We start from the raw sequence: 18,519 nt of genomic DNA, 5'->3' as shown, positions 1-18,519 counted from the left end.
ACATTCTCCATCCTGTGCACTTCCCTGTTGACTGAACAGTATATGAGCTGGATCTCTGTGAATCGGGGGCGTTTCCTGTAAAAGTCTAATTTGTATCGTAACGCTGTTATGCGGAGGAAGATGCTGCAGCTAATGTTGTTGTGGTGATTGCTGTGTTGGCATATGGTGTGTACAGATGTAGACATTTTTGCTGCTTGTTTCTCAGCAACTGAGAGAAACTGGTTGGAGTCCTGCGGTATTCAGGCAGGATGAATGCAGGGAGGGAGGTCACAGGATTTTTACAAAGTATATAACTCAATATCACCTATTGTGATACACTGATCAGTGTTGAATTACTGTGTTTGTACTGGCACTGTGTATTTCTGTGTAAGTGAACAATTGAGCAGGTTAATATAATATGATGATAAATTGTGTGCCGTATATAGCATAATGTACAGTTCATATGTACATATGTGTGCAGATTGTGTGGCCTGATGGTCTAAGAATGAATGCTGGTGTGCAGCATGGTATGATGCATATTGTGGTGTATTTTGCATAGCATTATGTTACTTACCTGTAGTGACTCCAGGAAGCGGAAGGAGCCCAGGCGTCGCCCTCGAGGCACCAGACAGAAGGTGGAGTTGTGGAGGAGCTCCTGGTAGTCAAACCTAACAGAGAGACAGGCAGTTATAGTACATTAATTAATACACTTAATTAATATGATGCTAATACACCAGATTCATATTGGTATGAAACATGTGATTTTTACACATTGAGCTGCAAAGTGATTATATGAATGAAAAATAAAACAAGGAAAAAGTAAGTTGTTGGGTAGAGTGAACTTGAAAAAGCTGAGCTCTTATTATTGAACAGAGCTCAGGAGATCTACTGTTTAAAAATGTATAATACCTCAGTGATCAATACAGTGAACTGTGAAAGATGCCAACAGAATAGCATTATGGCTTATCCACTGCAATAACCAAATGAGAGCAAACACATCTAATAAATAGCCTGCCATTGAGGCAGCACATGCTTCCTCTGATATATGATATCTAACATCTCTCAGATCCAAAATAAACAAAGATTTTTGTTGCTTTTCATTTGTGATATTTAGTCATGATGATTCAGATTGTGTGCAGTAATAAATCAAACTCCATGTTTATAGTTGCCTCCACAGATGTGCTGGCACCATCAGAGAAGCTACGTCTGAAAATGCATCCATCACCAAGCTCATACAAGTTCATATACGCCAATCTGCGTTCTCTCTGTGTACTGAACTTGTACTTGTAAGACATTTTGGGTGTACTACGCTCCTGGCCGCTGCCATACATCACCCGGGTGACTTCTACCACTTCATACTCATATTTCACGCTTTCGCTATGTAAAAGAACCCAAGTGGAAACCTCTACATCAATGCTGCCCTTCATCAGCTAAGTGGAACAGCAACGGACCAGCGGTCTAACGGTCTCACGGTAAAGAACAGCACAGTGCGGTAAACAGATGGGGAAAACAAATAGGCTCTTATGAGGGAGAGAGAGAGAGAGAGAATTCCTGTCCCCTCCCATTTCTCCTTCTGCCCCTCTCCTCTCCTCCTCGTCTTATCCTTCTCCCTCCTTCTTCTTCTGCTCCCCCCCGCCCCCCGCCTCCTCAGCCTCCATTTCTGCATCCAGCTCTCTGCTTGTTTATTTGCTGAGGGGACGTCAGTGTAAAATATGCCTGCCATTAATCTTCTCAGTCTGGGACGTTCAGTCATTTATTTAACCCTCCATGAGTGACGAGATACAGGCCCTCCTTTGCTCCCTGGACGAGAAAATTGGGATTTTATTGCTGATGTTGGCATCAATTAAGATTGCCGCGCTGAGTTCTGGACACTGGGATCTGAATGGGTGTCACTGTTAGATTTTGGAGTGTATATTCAATCCTGTGTGTGTCAAAATACTGTACACAAAAAAACACACATACACAAACACTAGCATTAGACTAGTGAAAGGCAGCCTTGTTTAGTGTTAGTAACGGTTATGCTATGATATTTCTCCACCTGTTGATAGAGCTTTGCCATCACTGCTGAGACAGCAATCTGTGTGTGTGTGTGTGTGTGTGTGTGTGTGTGTGTGTGTGTGCATACATGTGCGCGTGGGCGAGAGAGTGTGTGTGAAGGATGTGTATGCATCTGCAGCGAAATAAATCAACTATGTGGAGTGCGGATCTACATATGAAATATCCGTCACGACTGTTAAAGAGATTTACAATATATTTCAGAGGGATTTTGTGTCCAAATCTCTTTCTGTGTTTTGCGCTTTGAGTCAACAAGTGCATAAGTATGCATGAGTGAGTGAATTTGCAGTTTGCGTGCATGTGTGTGTGCATGTGTGTTTGTGTAGGGGCGGGGCAAATAACTGTTAGTATGTGTGTGAGAGTCTGTGTCTTTGTCTGTGACTTTGTAAGAGAATAAATATATTGTGTTTAGGCATATGTGGCTTTACGTGGGTGTGAGAATAAATGAATGCACTTGTTTGTATATGTGTATAGTTTACTTGTCTGTGTGTGTGTGTGACTGTTTGTGTGTGTTTGTTTGCATGTATAAACCTAGCCTCTAATGTGAGACGGCGGGACCCCCAGCAAGCAGTGAATGTAGTGAGACTGAGCTGGTTAGTGTGACCCACTTCTCTCTCTGGGCCTGCTGTGTGTGTATGTGTGAGTGTGTGTATGTGTGTGCATAACTGGGAGTCAGGTTGTGCCGTGTGTGGGTGTGTATGCACAAGTACAAGTGTGGGTGTGTGTGTGTGTATGTGCATTGGTCTGCATGCCTAGCAGTCTGGCTGCTCTGTTGGCTGCCATTGCTTAATGAGGGAATGTACTTAAAGGCAGGGAACAAATAAATCATTTAACAGCACTTTGTTTCCAACAACAAACGAGCAGGCCTTGTATGTCTCTCCTTCACTCTCTTTCTTCTTCCTCATTCTCTCCTTTCTTGCAAGTCTCTCCTTCTCTTCCTTTTCTTTCTTCTTATCACCTGTCTGTCTCTCCTTGTGTGAGTGTGTAGCTGTTTGTGTGTTTCTCTGCTCTGTCCGTATAGACTCCATAGGCAAACACGCAGTTGTGTATGTTTTTGTGTGCCCAATAATGCCTGTGCAAACATGGGTGTGTGTCTTGGAATATGTGGGTATGTTGAATGCCTGTGCGTGTGTGTGTGCATGCGTGTGCACATGTATGTGTGTGTGTATGTGTGTATTAGGTAACTCCTTTGTTTTCCACAGGGATATGAAGCATGTCTGCACCACAGCACCATAAGAAATTGAACATGTGTTTGAGTGCATAACTGCAAGTCGTTGTGTGTGTTTATGTGTATGTCAGTGTGTGTGTGTCCGTACAGTGGTTTCACATGGTGCATGGCATGGAATGTACAGCAATATAATGGTCTGAATGAATCCACGCATGCTAATGTGGGAAAGCATGCATACAGCATCGGCGTGTATGTAATGCACAAGCGTGGACCTGCACACACAATGCAAAAGCGGTTTGAATGTGTACGCTGTCTGACAGTTTGCATGATTGTTATCCGGAGGCCCTCATTGTAATGTGCTCAGATCAGTGTGTGGGTGTGGATTACATTAAGGCCGTGGCAAAACAGGTATGGATTGCTGGTGCGTGAAAATGCACATCTGCATGAATGCACAGTGGTCTCTCTGTGTAAGCATGCAAGTATGAATGCAATATATTGACGTTTGTGAGGGCAATTAGCATGTAATGTTTACAATCTGCAGAAACATGGTATGCTTAATAACGTTTTGACAGTAAGTGCTGCCTGAATATATTTTCATCTCATTTATATGCTCTTGTTTGCATATTCGGTTTGTGTGTGTGTGTTTGTGTGCACTTTTATGAAAGTTTCTGACTGTGTATATGTCTGTATGAGTAACTACCGCTGTGTGTGTGTGTGTGTGTGTGTGTGTGTGTGTGTGTCAGTTATTGTCTATATGTGTCTGCCCGTGTGTATCTGTCTGCCTGCCTAGTGTGTGTGTGTGTGTGTGTCTGTGTGTGCACTGCTTCCTCAACTTTCCTCCAATCCCCCAGTCTCCCAGGAGGACAGAGATAGTTAAATATTAAACATCCAATATGGAGGCAATCTATGTTGAAGGATAAGAGAATCTGATTGTGCAGTCAAGGCGACAGACAGACACACACACACACACACACATACACGCACACACACACACACAGATTTAGGCCTGACATCTTCATATTGCTATCAATTTCTGTATTTCTGTCTCACATAGCCACAGTCTCATACAGAGACATAAATAGAGATATGGGCAGCAGACTTTCACACCCACCCACACACACACACACACACACAAACATTCACACACACACGCGCACACACACTGACACACACGGTGCACAGCAGGCTCTCTCTCTTCATGTCAAGGCATTGGGCTCAGTGTGATACCACTATCATCAAAACCATGTTTACTAAGATGGCACCACTCTGAGTCGCCGACTGTGTGTGTGTGTGTGTGTGTGTGTGTGTGTGTGTGTGTTTTGTGCTGTTTGTCTGATGAGCAAATCTGCTTCTCCTCTTCCCTATCATCCACCCATCGCTTGCCTGCTTTGGCTTTCACTCATATCCCTCAGTGTATGCCTCACTTGTTCCCCCATTATATTCCTTTCTTCTCCCATTCTCTCTATTTATTTGTACAATGGACAAACCTGCCCTTCATCTCCCCAGTCTTTCAGTCATTCCCTTGCTCCCTTGCTGCCTCACATTTTTGTCCGTCCATCTTTCAGTGTGCATCCTGCTCCCTTGCATCCCAATCATGGCATATATATTAAACATTGATAAATAAATGGAGGGGAAGGATATTGAGTGAGTGAAAGCAGAGGGGGAAGAGATGGAGGGGAAGCAGAAGGAGGGGGGGAGCGGGCAGATGCTCCTTGATTGACAGCAGCTTCTGGTCAGTTGATTTCCACTCTGCTTCCTGTAAAGGTCAGGTGTCAATAGAGTGTATGTTTCTGTATGCGTGTGTGTGTGTGTGTGTGCATGTGCCTACGTGTGTGCATGTGCGTGCGTACAAGTGTGTGGTTGACCAAGGTTATGGATTAGCCGTCACAGCGCTAACAGGCCACTGTCGATACCTTTCACGCTCGTGTACGCCTCAGCAAGCACAATACGACCTGAGTGACTGAATTGAATGTCTTGGTAATGTCAGCACACACACACACACACACACACACACACACACACACACACACACACACACACACACACACACACACACACACGCAAACACTTTCCATTTAATCGGTAATAGCATCTACAAATACAGGAATAAGCCTATTCCCAGTGGGTTTTGATTCACGGCAACAACATAGTCCCATCCCTGCCAGTGCATAATGTAATGAAATAGTGCTTGGCTGTATGAGATGTGTGCTGTCATGATATAGTGTTAGCTTATATTTACATTTTCCTATTTACATTCCTGGCATTTGGCTGGCGCTGTTATCCGGAGCGACTTACAATGAGTCAATCACATGAGATGGGTATGCGCATGGTAATGATGCAGCACTTGATTATATGAGGTGTACATAATGTCCATGTTCCCTCGTCTGTTGTATAATAAAATAACCTGAATATATTCCACTATATTTAGACTGAGTATAAGACTGCAGCCTGCAGCACTGCCTCTAGACACTGACTGCATGTCTCACCGCTGGAGAGACAGAGTGGGGGGATGCTGGGGAGGAGGTTAGAGAGAGAGAGAGAGAGAGAGAGAGAGGATGAGAGATAGTCAAAGATGGAGGGAAAAGAGAGAATGAGAGGAAGAAAGAGAGGCAGAGAGAGAGACCGAGGGAGAGAAAGATGTGTACAGCCAGCTGCTTCAGCCTCTGGGACTTTTAGGAGGGGAGGGGAAGGAGGGAAGGACAGAGGGAGGAAAGGAGAGGCGGAAGAGCGAAAGTCACAAAACTACAGCTCTGTCCGCAGGCAATGGGTCAAGAGCTGGGCTGCAACCTACACTAAACACGCCATCAGACCTTCTGGTGGAGACAGAGAGAGGGAGAGAGAGGGAGAGAGAGGGAGAGAGAGGGAGAGAGAGGGAGAGACAGAAAGAGCAAGAAAATAGAAACAGATTATTGCTGCATTTGCTTGTAAGAAAGGTGTTATCAGGACAAAAAAAAGGACCAGGAGAGAAGTGACAAGTGAGAAATGAGAACAACAAGTGACAGATGTGGTGGGGGAGTGAGAGAATGTATGGGAAGAAGAAAAAGAGATGCAGAGAGAGAGAGATAGAACGGAGAGACGGAGAGAAAGGCAGAGGGCTAAATAGGCAGTTCGGGTTTCAATGTGTGAAGGAATGAGGCCTTCCAGTATCCACTTACATTAAACACAGAGAGAGAGAAACAGAAGGAGGGAGGGAGAAGGAAAAAGAGTGTGTGTGTGTGTGTGTGTGTGTGTGTGTGTGTGTGTGTGTGTGTGTGTGAGAGTGTGTGTGTGCGTGTGTCTGTCGGTCTCTGTCCCACTCCCAACAACCAGTGACATCTCATTATAGAAGTAACAGTACCCATAATCTCCATCTCTTCTCCTCTCTCTCCTCCCTTCCTCCTTTCTCTCATTCCTGTAATCTCCGTGTCAACAGAGAATGGACTGGTGTCTGCTTGTCTGTGTGTGTGTGTGTGTGGGTGGGAGTGAGTGAGTGAGTGAGTAAGTATGTGTGAGACAGAGAGAAAAGTCAACGAGAGAAAGAGAAAGAGAAAGAGAAAGAGAAAGAGAAAGAGAAAGAGAAAGAGAAGGTGCGTCCAGATGTTTAATCCGATCCTGCAACTGCTGTGTGTATACTTAAGGAACTCTCTCTCCCCTACACACACACACACACACACACACTGACACACACACACACAATTATCTCCCAGTCAATCGCCTGTCTTAATAGCAGATGGACAGATAAGCCTTCTCCTTCAATCACTCCTTCCTTCCGTTCATCTTCCATTCCTCTTACTCCCTTCCTCCCCTGTTTCTATCTCCTCATCTTTCACCACCTAGATTGCAATCTAGCAGTGTCACAATAACTGAAATTTCTTTCACAAAATGTGTTACGCAAGCTGAAGGTCAGGGCATATATGCGCAGATAGCACTCTTAGTTAAAAGAAGAAGAAGAAGAAGAAGGAGGAGGATTGAAATAGACAAGAGCTGTAGCACTGCAGTGGTCAGCAAAAAATTCACCGGAGTCAAACAGCTGAAAACAATGCAACAGCGTCAAACAGTCCACCGCATCTTGAACTGAGTCCCAGTCCACCTCAGCTGGTTGACAAAACTGGTGCCGGGAGGGAAATATGGAACGATTTCGCTTGCAGATCTGGCAAAGACCCAACCAACATCAAAACCCCCGTCCAAGTCCAGAGCAAAGCATCTCAGCTTGACGCTTTTTGTTTTCAAACTTTTAAACTCAGCATTGGTATCAAAGTCAGTATTCTGGCCCACTGCAATCCCCAAATTTCTTTCCCTCTCTCTCTCTCTCTCTCTCTCTCTCTCTTCCTCCCTCTGTCCGTCACCCTGCAGTCATGCCCTGACCCAAACACACACCTTGGCTCGGGGAGTGTTTCAGATATTAGTCATCCATGCACCGAGGCTCAGACAGAGGGGGCTAACCTCTGCCAGCATGCCCAGCCTCGCGCGCAGCGAGCTGAGGCAGTTATTCCTGATGTCTCTGCAGCGATTGGCCTCCCGGTATCAAAAGCCACCATTCCTCTGTGTCTCTTTGCTATCTAGCGGTAGACTCACTAATGGATTTTCTGCCATGCAGCTTTGTCTTCCTCGGTTAAGAGTCATTATTGCTGAGAGCTGGAGTGCCGGGTTAAAATGGGGAGGTGTTTTTCCCCCTTTGCAATGCATTTGGATGTGATGGTTTTTCCTACGTGAAAATACATTGAGTGGGTCATTGTTCCCTTTTGTTTCCTTTTGTCACTTGAATTGAAAGTCTATGCGTGCTCACTTATGTGTTGTTTACTGGCTCCTGTGTCCTTGAAAGCTGTTAACACCGTTGTATAATTTCAAAAAATGCATGAGTGTCAATGAGAAAAAAAACATTATTTTCTTCATTCCTGAAAAACATGCTATTTGTAGATATGTGGCTTTCACCCAGCAGAAGTGATTTACTCTAGCAACCTCCCTCTGTGGTTAAGTAACTCTCTGCTATAGCGTTAATTAGTATGCTGTGACATTCACATTAGCAGACTTATCAACACAAACAGCACCAGAATCACCTGCCTAACCAACGCATCTTTACTTTGCTCATAATGCAGTTACATGTGTCCCAGTGTGTTAGAGATTATGTTTTTCTCTTTACACTGTATTTCCAGTCAAATGGCCTTTACATTACAGAAATAATCACATGATTATATACATACTGTTGTATTATCACCTACAGTTACACAACTGAACCGGTCTTCACACTTAAAGTTAGTGTGAGATTGAGTTTGTACTGTGAAATATGTCGCGTATAATGTGTGTGTGTGTGTGTGTGTGTGTGTGTGTGTGTGTGTGTGTGTGTGTGTGTGTGAGTGTGTGTGCGTGTGTGTGTATGTGTGAGTGTTTGTGTGAGACTGCCAACATGTAGATTTTTGTGCCTGCTGCATTTAAGGCTCCATGCCACTACATTCCTGCCATCCTGTAGTTATACATGTTGATATTACAGAGGTCCTGAACTCTGCTAGACAAACCACATATCCAGTTCAGCCCTTTTATATCCTATCTGTTGTTGGTTCTGGACTCGATGCTCCGCTGCACACACGCTCATCATGTACACAAATACACCGTCCGGCGCGCACCCTGTCATTACATACAATCCCTTCTCTGCTGAGTGTGTTCCTGTGTGTGCGAGTGTGGTATGTGTGTGTGTGTGTGTTTCTTTTTATACCGCTCTCCATGCACAGCGCTCTCCTGCCTCTTTGTCTTTATCAGTCTCTTCGCCTCTCTTCCTCCCGTCTCTCCGTCTCTCCTTAATTACGCAGAGATGAGGGGACTAAGCTCTCTAATCTGAACAGATACGACCCCACCACTAGCTGATCCCTTAACACTGTTACAGTACTTATACTTCAGCCCGGCCCTCACACACTCTCACACACACACACACACACACACACACACACACACACACACACACACACACACACACACACACAGAGAGTTGCACCCAGACTCATACAGATGCACATAAATGGAGAGATTTGTATACTTATTCATGTCCACATCAATGCAAGAAATAAAGGGACACAAATAGTGACAGAAGATTTAGATGTAGTTTAGTGTGTGTTCAGTTAGCATTCAAAGCCTGTAGAACAATCTGAATTCAAAGATACCACAAGTCTTGCCCTCTCCACGCTGTGGGACTGCCAATATTAGCTGACACAAAATGGTAACTCAAACAGCAGAGCCAGACAGAAGACTATTTCACATATTCTCTGTGGCATTTTTCTTTTTTTTTGTCCTGGAAATAAAGTGGAAAATCTGCTGAATTTCTATGGAGACCGGTGGAGAGTTGTTTTTTCTTTTTTCTTTTTACCTCTCTAATGTGTCCTACCCCATTTAATAACAAAAGTGTGGCTTTATACAGATAAAACCTACATTAAATACTGTATTTAAAGCACTTTCAGCTAGGCCTATCAAAGTGCTTTCCGCTTAATCTAATATATTTAATGGAGCTTTTTTTTTTTTTTTTTACATAAAACTATGTTTTTATGTTTAGCTGAAAAAGATTAAATAAAAAAAGGCAAAATCCACAGGTTTTCAGCAAAAAGCCTGTGGAAAATAAGTAAAAAAGACTGCAGATTAAATGTGGGTATTTGGGCCTCATCATCCACCCCACACTCCCATACTCACACACACACACACACACACACACACACACACTCACACACGCACACCAATACTCCCTGCGCATTAACACAGTGGCCAACTAGTAGCTGGAGAGAGGGTATGACAAACTTCATCACGCGGGGTTGTTAGTTATATATAGAAATGGGAGCACAGCTGTCTGTCCATTAGACTAAAAGCACAGCAGCACAGCAGCACAGCAGCGCTGCAGCGCGTCTATGAAGCAGTGGCCCGCTTGCCTCTGTATGACAAGAGAGAGGAGAGGAGGATAAAGAGAGAGAGAGAGAGGGAGATCTCAGTGTAGCTGCAGAGAGAACTGGTGACTTGGGAGAGAGAGGGAGGCTGCTAGGGACGGACAGAGAGAGGGAGCAAGCTGAGGGCAGCGGACTGAACCGGGTCTGATTTGAAGGATAGTGGGCAGGGGGCGCTACGTGGTAAAGATTAAGAGATTTGCATGAGGGATGAGGATAGAAAGTAAAGGATGGAGAGTGAATGAATGAATGGAGGAGGGAGAGAGGAGGGAGACGGGAAGGAGGGGGAGAGAAGTAAAGGGAGCGAAGTAGGGGAAATACAAATGGTTTCTTTATCAAGTGTTTTGGCAACTCGGTAAATGAAACATTTGACGTTCGCCAAGAAAGTGCCCGTGGAATTGATTCAAGGTGATGGAGAGGGGAAGGAACCTGAACAGAGACAGACAAAGAGAGATAAGGACACACAGAGAGAGAGAGAGAGAAACAGAAACAGAGAAAGGAGACAGAGCAAAGATAGATGAGGACATGGAAAAAAAAAGACAGAGCACGCTCTCTTTGCAAGAAGGAAAGAAGCAGAAAAAAGCTCCCTGCCTGCCTGCCTGCCTGCCTCCCTGCCTCCCCCGGCGTGCAGTAGGTGACTGCCGCAAGTCTAGCGTGACTGATCTGAAATCAGGTTTTCTGCCTATAAATATAGAGCGGAGCCAGGGAAGGACTCCTCCACTTCCACTCTTTTTCACACCGTCCCAAGTGCGGAGGCCACCACCCTGCTTTCATTTTTCCATTAGAGCTAAACACTTTATCCATTATGTCCATCACACAGTGAGAAAGGGGGAGAGAGAGAGAGAGAGGGACAAGGCCGATAGAGGGTCTCAAAAAAGACTGAAAATAAGAGTCTGTCATCAGGCTGTCTTGTTTTTTACAAGGAACGAGAGAGATGTAGGGAGGGACGGATAGAGGAGGGAGGCAAAGAGAGATAGGGGTAAGTTGAAAGAGGGAGCTGTGAACATGCGTCAAGTCGGTCTTTTGGGTGAGACGAGAGAGGAATTATTTATAGTGAATTTACACATCAATGACAGTTCTTCTCCCCCTCATGATTTCTCTGCTGCATGCAAAAAAAGTGTTAGGAGCTCATACGGATGGTGTGAAGTGTGCCGTTTGTGTGTGTGTGTGTGTGTGTGTGTGTGTATGTATGGGAGAAAGAGCGAATGACAGAATGGCTGGGTAAGGTTACGTGTGTTTGTGAGTCATAATGTACGCATTTAATTGTTTAACCATAGGAAAAGGGCACCAAATGTTTTGTTTGCTTTCCTGCTTTCCTTTTGATTGTGTGCAGGAGCATAGCCGGATTTCGGTCCTCATGATGAGACAAGCCAACTGGCAGCTCCCCGGGCAGTCCATTAACAACCAACCACACACACACACACACACACACACACACACACACACACACAAATCCCATCAAGCGTCCCGCTGTCATTGCTAGACCACCTATGGGCCTCCGACCCAAACAGAAGACAACAGACATTACATCACAATAGACCTGCCTTTGAGCACACAGTGTCAAACACTGTCATTAGAGCTATTTTGGCCCTGAACAAATACTGCCGCATATAGACAAGCAGCTGTGCTAATAGTGGTGGTTGAAACGCCCATACACAGGTGGGGGCACAATAGGTATGGCTGTCATTTGGCGGCACCGTTTGAAGTCAAACAAGAGGGAAAGTTTGAAGGGACTACAGGATCATTAGTATGTGTGTCTGTGTGTGTGTGTGTGGGCCATCAGTCACAAATATAAAACCCTCTGTACATGTCTTCACAAAGCCCCAAGACAGAACGTAAAAGCCATGAATTAGTCACTCATACAGTATGTTCTCTACAGCAAAGCACTTCTAAACTTTATCCTTATCCTTAAAATATGTAGTCAGGCTGCCATAGTGACTCGGCTAAGGCAACAGTCTTGATGTGAAAACTCAACCGGAAAAGTTTCAGGATTCAGGTAAAACACTGGTCCTACTTATTTTCTGCTTTAATAAAGATTATGTCAAAAGAGATTAACTGCCAAGCTGCAAAAATAGAGAATGAATCTCATTTCCGGACTTCAAATGGCAGTGACCTTAGGTTTTACGACGAAACATAAAACAGTGGACTGCTGCTTGCTTTATGGAGCCATCTCTAAATAGAGCTGCTATACATAAAGTCTGCCCATTCATCGTAAACCTTCATGGTCAAATAAGCCAGATTAACTCTTCCAAACTAGCTTGTCTAAACTTATGATTGAATGCCTTTCATTGGTGGCTGCACACCAAGTTTGTGTTTTCCATGTAAGTTTAGGTATATGTTTTGTTCTGTACCTTTCCCTCCACAAAGTAAAAATGTGTCATGACCAGAAGAATAAGCCAATCTGCATAAAAATGCAGGGTAAGGCCATACCATCCACCAAGCTGGTTTAATCAGACTTAATGTTTTCTGCAGAGAAGTCATGATATTTGTCAATGAAGGGAGCTTGTTTTGCATTTTTAGTGTACATCTACAGATGATTTTGTGTGAATGGGAACCTCGACACACGCCTCTTTCATCCTCGTCCTCCATGATCGGCTGGTTGGAAAATACCAAAATGAAATGTATGGACTTTAATTGCATGCTATTAACCTAGATTGTTGTTGAGGGAGCTTGTTACGCATTGTTGAGAAGGACTACTAAAGAGCGCAGAGAAAAATCCTCCTCTGCTGAGACTTCCTAGTGTGACTGTAATCTGTCTGCGTGATATTTGATCTTCTATTAATAGTCACACGGTTTAGGGGGTTTTGCATATTTCAGCGTGCAGCATTCTGCGTCCAATAACATCTGAAATCTCTGAGTCATGATCAAGCCTGGTTTAACACCGTTCTGTCGACGTATACAGTCATTATTGAGCAATTTGTTTGACTAATGCACAAGCTTTGGATAAAGCAAAAAAGCAGAAAATAGCAACACAGTCCGCAACTTTTCCAGAATGCTGAAAACTTCTTGAAGTATAAACAATAGCTACTTGTAGTATAGCCCATCCACTGCAAATCAATGTCCTTTCCCCACCTATACAATAGATATTGCAGTAAGAAAACAAACAGATTTCTATTGTAATAAAGCACAAAATGGGTCTGACACTTTTCACCTGTGCAGGATATTCACTGGCTACACAGCCAGGTTTAGAAAGGGTTTAGAGGATATTGGAGCTCGCGCTGACCCTTTCACCTGTGAAGGATATTGAATGGACAAAAGACAGTCTGAGCCGGGCTCACTGCGGACGTGTGCAGACAAGTGGAGGAGAGAAGAGAGAGGAGAAGGGAGGACCAACAACAGTGAAACAGACAGTGTGGGACGGGCAGGGAACAGATGTGTTCCTTTGTAAGGGTCATAAACATGAGTCATTCATCTTTTAAGACGACTGAAGGGCACAGAGGCTTGGAAAGAAAGAAAGCGTGAGCACAGGAGAAACAGAGGAAAAGTCTGCCAGAGCAACAGGAGGGCAGCAAATACAAAACACGGGGAAAAAAAACTAGGCGATAGAGAAAGCGAAAGAACAAGGAAGACGTGGAGAAATTAAGAAAGGGGGAGGAAAGAGGGAAGAGCGGTAGGGAGACTAAATGGTCTCTTTTCAGCAGCAAATGTGCTAGTGGTGAAATCCATCACTGGAGGTAAGGCTGGCAGCTCATCTACACTGCAGCCTTTGTTTTATGGCGTTGACACCGCCACCGCTGCTGTGTGTTCATCAGTCAGGGTGCTGACACCACCCTGGGGAGTCGCACATGAACAGCCATACGTGTGAGGGAGTGAATCAGTGCATCTGCATACTGTGTGTGTGTGTGTGTGTGCGCGCACGCTCGCACTTTGTCTATATCTGTATGTCCTGGTGTAGTGGGATTCAATGTGTGTGTGTGTGTGTGTCTTGAGATCTTGCAGATTAGCGTGCTAGACGCCACTGTAGCGGAAAAAAAAAGAAAAACGAGACACCACAGCATTGTGGGTCCCTGATTAAATCCGTAAAATACGCAAGTAATCTACATAAGAACCTCAGTGTGAGGCAACCGTGGATATTTTTTTTTCTTCTTTAGTGGGGCGGATTATATTTTTTCTTTGTGGCGCAGGCCTCGCAGCTCCTAGCAGCTTGTATTTCAAACACTAATTCTTCATGCTCTCAGGACAGCAGCAATACTTCCCAGAGAAACTCCCATGGGTGTTTATCTAGGCCACAAATACAAGTGGTAGTATCACGTTCAACAGTTACACAACTACAGAATTACAGTTTAGAACAAAATGCCTTTGTGCCATCTACTATATAGCTGAGTATTAAAACCAAAGTCGTTACATTGTTTAAAAGCAATTAAAGTGACAGTTGCTCTTGCTACCAGAACATGTTTTATGTCTTATTATCATAAATAGTCTGCAGAACGATGTCCTGGTCGCACACCAGCCTGCACCATGTACTCTTGATGTTACAGGTTCTCTCTCCCTCTCAGAACTCTCAAATATGAACAAACACGATGAAGCAGAAATGTCATAAAATATATATCTATAAAAGGAGCGACCCCCCCAGGAAGGCCGCTGCATTTACTCTAAACACACAGAAACGAGGAAGCTCAATGTACAGGTTGGCCACTTGTCAAAGTGCCACTCACCAGCCCTTTCTCTCACATTCAGACTTTGGCTGAGTTCAGTTTATTTGACACTCTTGTGGTTTTGTTCTCACTGGGTCAAACAGCCTCAGCATTAGAGATTTGCATTCTCTTTAGTGCCAAGCTGAGGTCAGGCAGACAAAACTCAACATAGAGCCTGGATGCTGATGGCTTCTAGTGAAATCTAGTGAAATGTGTGTGTGTCTTCTGATTGCATTTTTATTTTCAGTTCCTGCTTTTGTTGTATTGAAATGAATGATTCAGTGGTTCATGTGTGTGTGTATGTGTGCATGGGTCCATGTGATTGCTCATGCCTATGCATGTGTTTACAGAGCCATACAGCAGCTTGTGAGGTGAGGGAGGCTGCGGCCCTGAAGGACCAGATCTGTCTGAGGTGAGACGAGCTCACTGACCAGCAGGCTTTTCAATTACTTTGATGTAACATGCTGCTGTGGGTGTGTGTGTGTCGGGGGAATATGTGTGTGTTTGTGTGTGTGTGTCTGTGTGTGTGGTGTTGAAGAAAAAGGTGAGAGGTGTCATCCCACCAATCGTCTGTATTGGTGAAGCAGGATTTTCCACACAGTTCCTCTTGGGGTGGAGCAGCAGCACTGCAGCAGTATGGCAAGCTTGTAAAAAAGTGACACTTCAAAAATGGCTGTGCAAATATGTGTGTGTGTGTATGTGTGTGTGTAGATGTTTGTCAATGAGTGAAGTGCATAGTGATATACTTTTAGAAGGGCTATTTATCTTTATGCATGTGTTTCTCTATAAAATGTAGGCATGCATGGGGGAGGCAAGGAGCATGGAGATCCTTGAACATGTGTGTGTGTGTGTGTGTGTGTGTGTGTGTGGTGCATGTCTGTGGACATGTGGAGTCAGTGTGTCTGTGTTGAGAGTGTGACACCTGTGTAAACACAGATTGGACAGATAAATAGCAGACACAAGAGGTCACGGCAATGGAGCCAGTTGCATGTTGTGTGTGTGCATGTGTGTGTGTGTGTGTGTGTGTGTACGTGCAGGAGGGCAACAGTGATAAGTATGTGCATGTGTCTAATGGTATTTCTGCTTACCCAGACAGTTTTACTGCTCCCAGGCACAAACACTATCAACTATTGATGCTCTTACGGAGTCGCCAGCTTATCTACATCACAGCAAAAAAACACACACACACACGCTCCAAACAGCCCACCCCACCCCACCCCACCACACCTCACTCCACCACACCTCACTCCACCACACACACACACACACACACACACACACGCATTAAACTATGAAGCATATGACCTCAATTGAGCTAGACACACTGTTCGACTCTGTGTGACCTCACTTGTTTTGCAATGACCCAACCATATATCACCAGAACCTCCACACACACACACACACACACACACACACACACACACATGCACACACACAAACACACACACACACTTCTCTGGGAGGCATTTATGGAATGTCCAGCACTTGCCTGCAGCAGGCAATTCTGTGGAATTCCTTCCAATTCTCTGAGAATGTGTGTGTGTGTTAGCCTCATTGTACTCTGTTTGTGTGTATGTGTGTGTGTGTGTGTGTGTGTATATGTGTGTGTGTGTGTGTGTGTGTGTGTGTGTGTGTGTGTGTGACCTTAGTGCGTGTTAATTGTCTGATCTTATTCCTGCGAACATCCTGCAGATAGCATAACACTCTGGTGTGAATTGTTCCACTGACCATCCCTTTAATAAAGGATGTAATCTGTAATCTGTCCACACAGATAATGCTTGAGTGGTTTCGATATGTATCATCTGTCCAGTCACATCCCTTTAAAATTAGGGTCACCTGCTGCCATCTCATCAGACCATCGCTCTATGGGTCAGCTGCTGCCCTCTCACCTGGCAGTTTACTACCTGCTGTGGGACTGGACCGTCCCTTTGAAGAGAAATATCAGTCCTGAACAGAGCTACGCTTAGGAGACAAAATCTGGACTGAAAGGAAATTAACTATCCAAGATCACAGGAAGGAGGAGCAATATGTGAATTCAGTTTTAGATTGGACTTTCCCCTTGGGGATCAGAGACTATCCTTTAAAAAGACACAAAGCTACTAAATCAGCATCACTGTTCCGTGGGAAACGACAGATGTTATGGCTTCTTCCTGCTACAACAAAAAAAAAATTCAAAATCAGCTATATCCACTCTGCCTTTTAAGTTTTGTATGACCATGCTATCTCAAAATAACATTATGAGGTGGACATGGGTTGAGCCTGGTGGTAGAAAAACAACATGCCCCCCACTCTCAAATTTAGGACCGCTGAAAATAGAATAAACATTTCTTTTGTAGCACATTGCACCACATACAAACTCTAATACAATTGGTATACCTGATCGTAAGAGTTGACTTCACTTGGATCAAATGAAATGTTTAATTCCAAAATGGGATATCCATCATTTGATAGTAGTGGCACAGATATTCTTAGAAAATGATTGACAGCACAAAATGAAAACGAGTGACAGTGTTTGTAAAGACTAGTGTGTGACTTACTTGCTACCACTTTCAGAAACTGGATCCGCTGTATTTTAGAAATACTGATGGATGAACTTCAGGTGTTTATTTATTTTGTTCAAAATGAATACATAGTGTTTTGGAAAATGAGCAGTTGAAATGTATTCTGCCTCGGAGGTTTGTATACATGGCTGCATCATCTTGTTGAAGGCTTACGGGGCTAATCCCTGACATGGGAAAGCTATGGCTCTGAAATAACAATTTATCTTTCACTCCCCAACACAAGATTTGTTCACATTTCTCAAGAGAGGCGGTAGACAGTTTTCTAAATGTATTTTCATTCTCTTGTCACAGTACAGTAGAGTAGCACTGTTCTACTATATAGGACCAAACAAAAGTACCATTAACCAAACAACTGTACCATTTACTCCTGTTTTAAAGACAAGGAATCGGCCCTGGCCCTAATAAGTTTTAATTCACACCACTGTGCATAAATGGTAGTTAACCTTAAAACCAAGAACTAGACAGAGAGAACAACTTAATCCTCTTCGATGCTTATGTGATCCAGTTTTACAAGCATAGATCATTCCTGGCGCTAATATTTTTAAGGTACGCCCAGTAAAGTGTCCTACATAGAGTATTTAAAGAAAATCACTTGAAGGATAATTTATTTATTTATTTTTTCCAGGTGAAAGCCAGGAGGACTCTTGACAGAATCATGCCAAACTGGAACACATGGTTTGATTTACTGGTCATAGCAAGCATTGTGTATAACATATTTTATGAAAAAGCATCTGCAGTAAGCATACATGTAATGTGTTTTTGTTCATTCATGTTGATTTTATGTGATTTCACTAAGAATTATGACATTTCTTGCTTGGTTGATGACTCCCATTTACTATTATTGGAGGCAAAAGTTTGATGACATTTCTTGTTCTTATTACATGAGAGCCGGGCCATGCTTTCCAATTTCACATGATTCTATGACTTGAAACTTAGACCAATGAAGCACCAGAAGATCACATGTAAATAAATATCTATATATTTTTAAAAGTCCAAGAACAAGCAAAGGGCCTGACAGCTTACAATATACTGCATCTGACCAGTGGTGTTGGGAGACGCTGGGTGTGTGGATACTGGGATCTACTGGGATAGAGGTCATGTTTATAAGGATGAGCTAACATTTTGTACACACTCATATTCATGGGCAGACATACACACACACACACACACACACACACACACACACACAAGCAAAGCAAGCACACAATCAGCACTTGAGGAAGAGG

General features: G+C 43.8%; 1 protein-coding gene across 2 annotated transcripts in view; it reads right to left on the bottom strand.

The window, feature by feature from the left end:
• Positions 1 to 18,519, bottom strand: part of ext1c (exostoses (multiple) 1c) — a 63,179-nt gene that overhangs the window by 11,984 nt on the left and 32,676 nt on the right. For both annotated transcript variants that reach the window (XM_071546006.1, XM_071545997.1), the window contains exon 2: positions 554 to 647. In XM_071546006.1, the coding sequence (XP_071402107.1) occupies positions 554 to 647 (94 nt within the window). The remainder of the gene's footprint in view (positions 1 to 553; positions 648 to 18,519) is intronic.

The sequence above is a fragment of the Centroberyx affinis genome, unplaced genomic scaffold (assembly GCF_046629955.1).
Source record: "Centroberyx affinis isolate AG114_WGS23_722 - 3 ecotype Tasmania unplaced genomic scaffold, CSIRO-AGI_Caff_v1 ptg000261l_1, whole genome shotgun sequence".
NCBI lineage: Eukaryota > Metazoa > Chordata > Actinopteri > Beryciformes > Berycidae > Centroberyx > Centroberyx affinis.
This window is presented reverse-complemented; position numbering and strand designations above follow the sequence as displayed.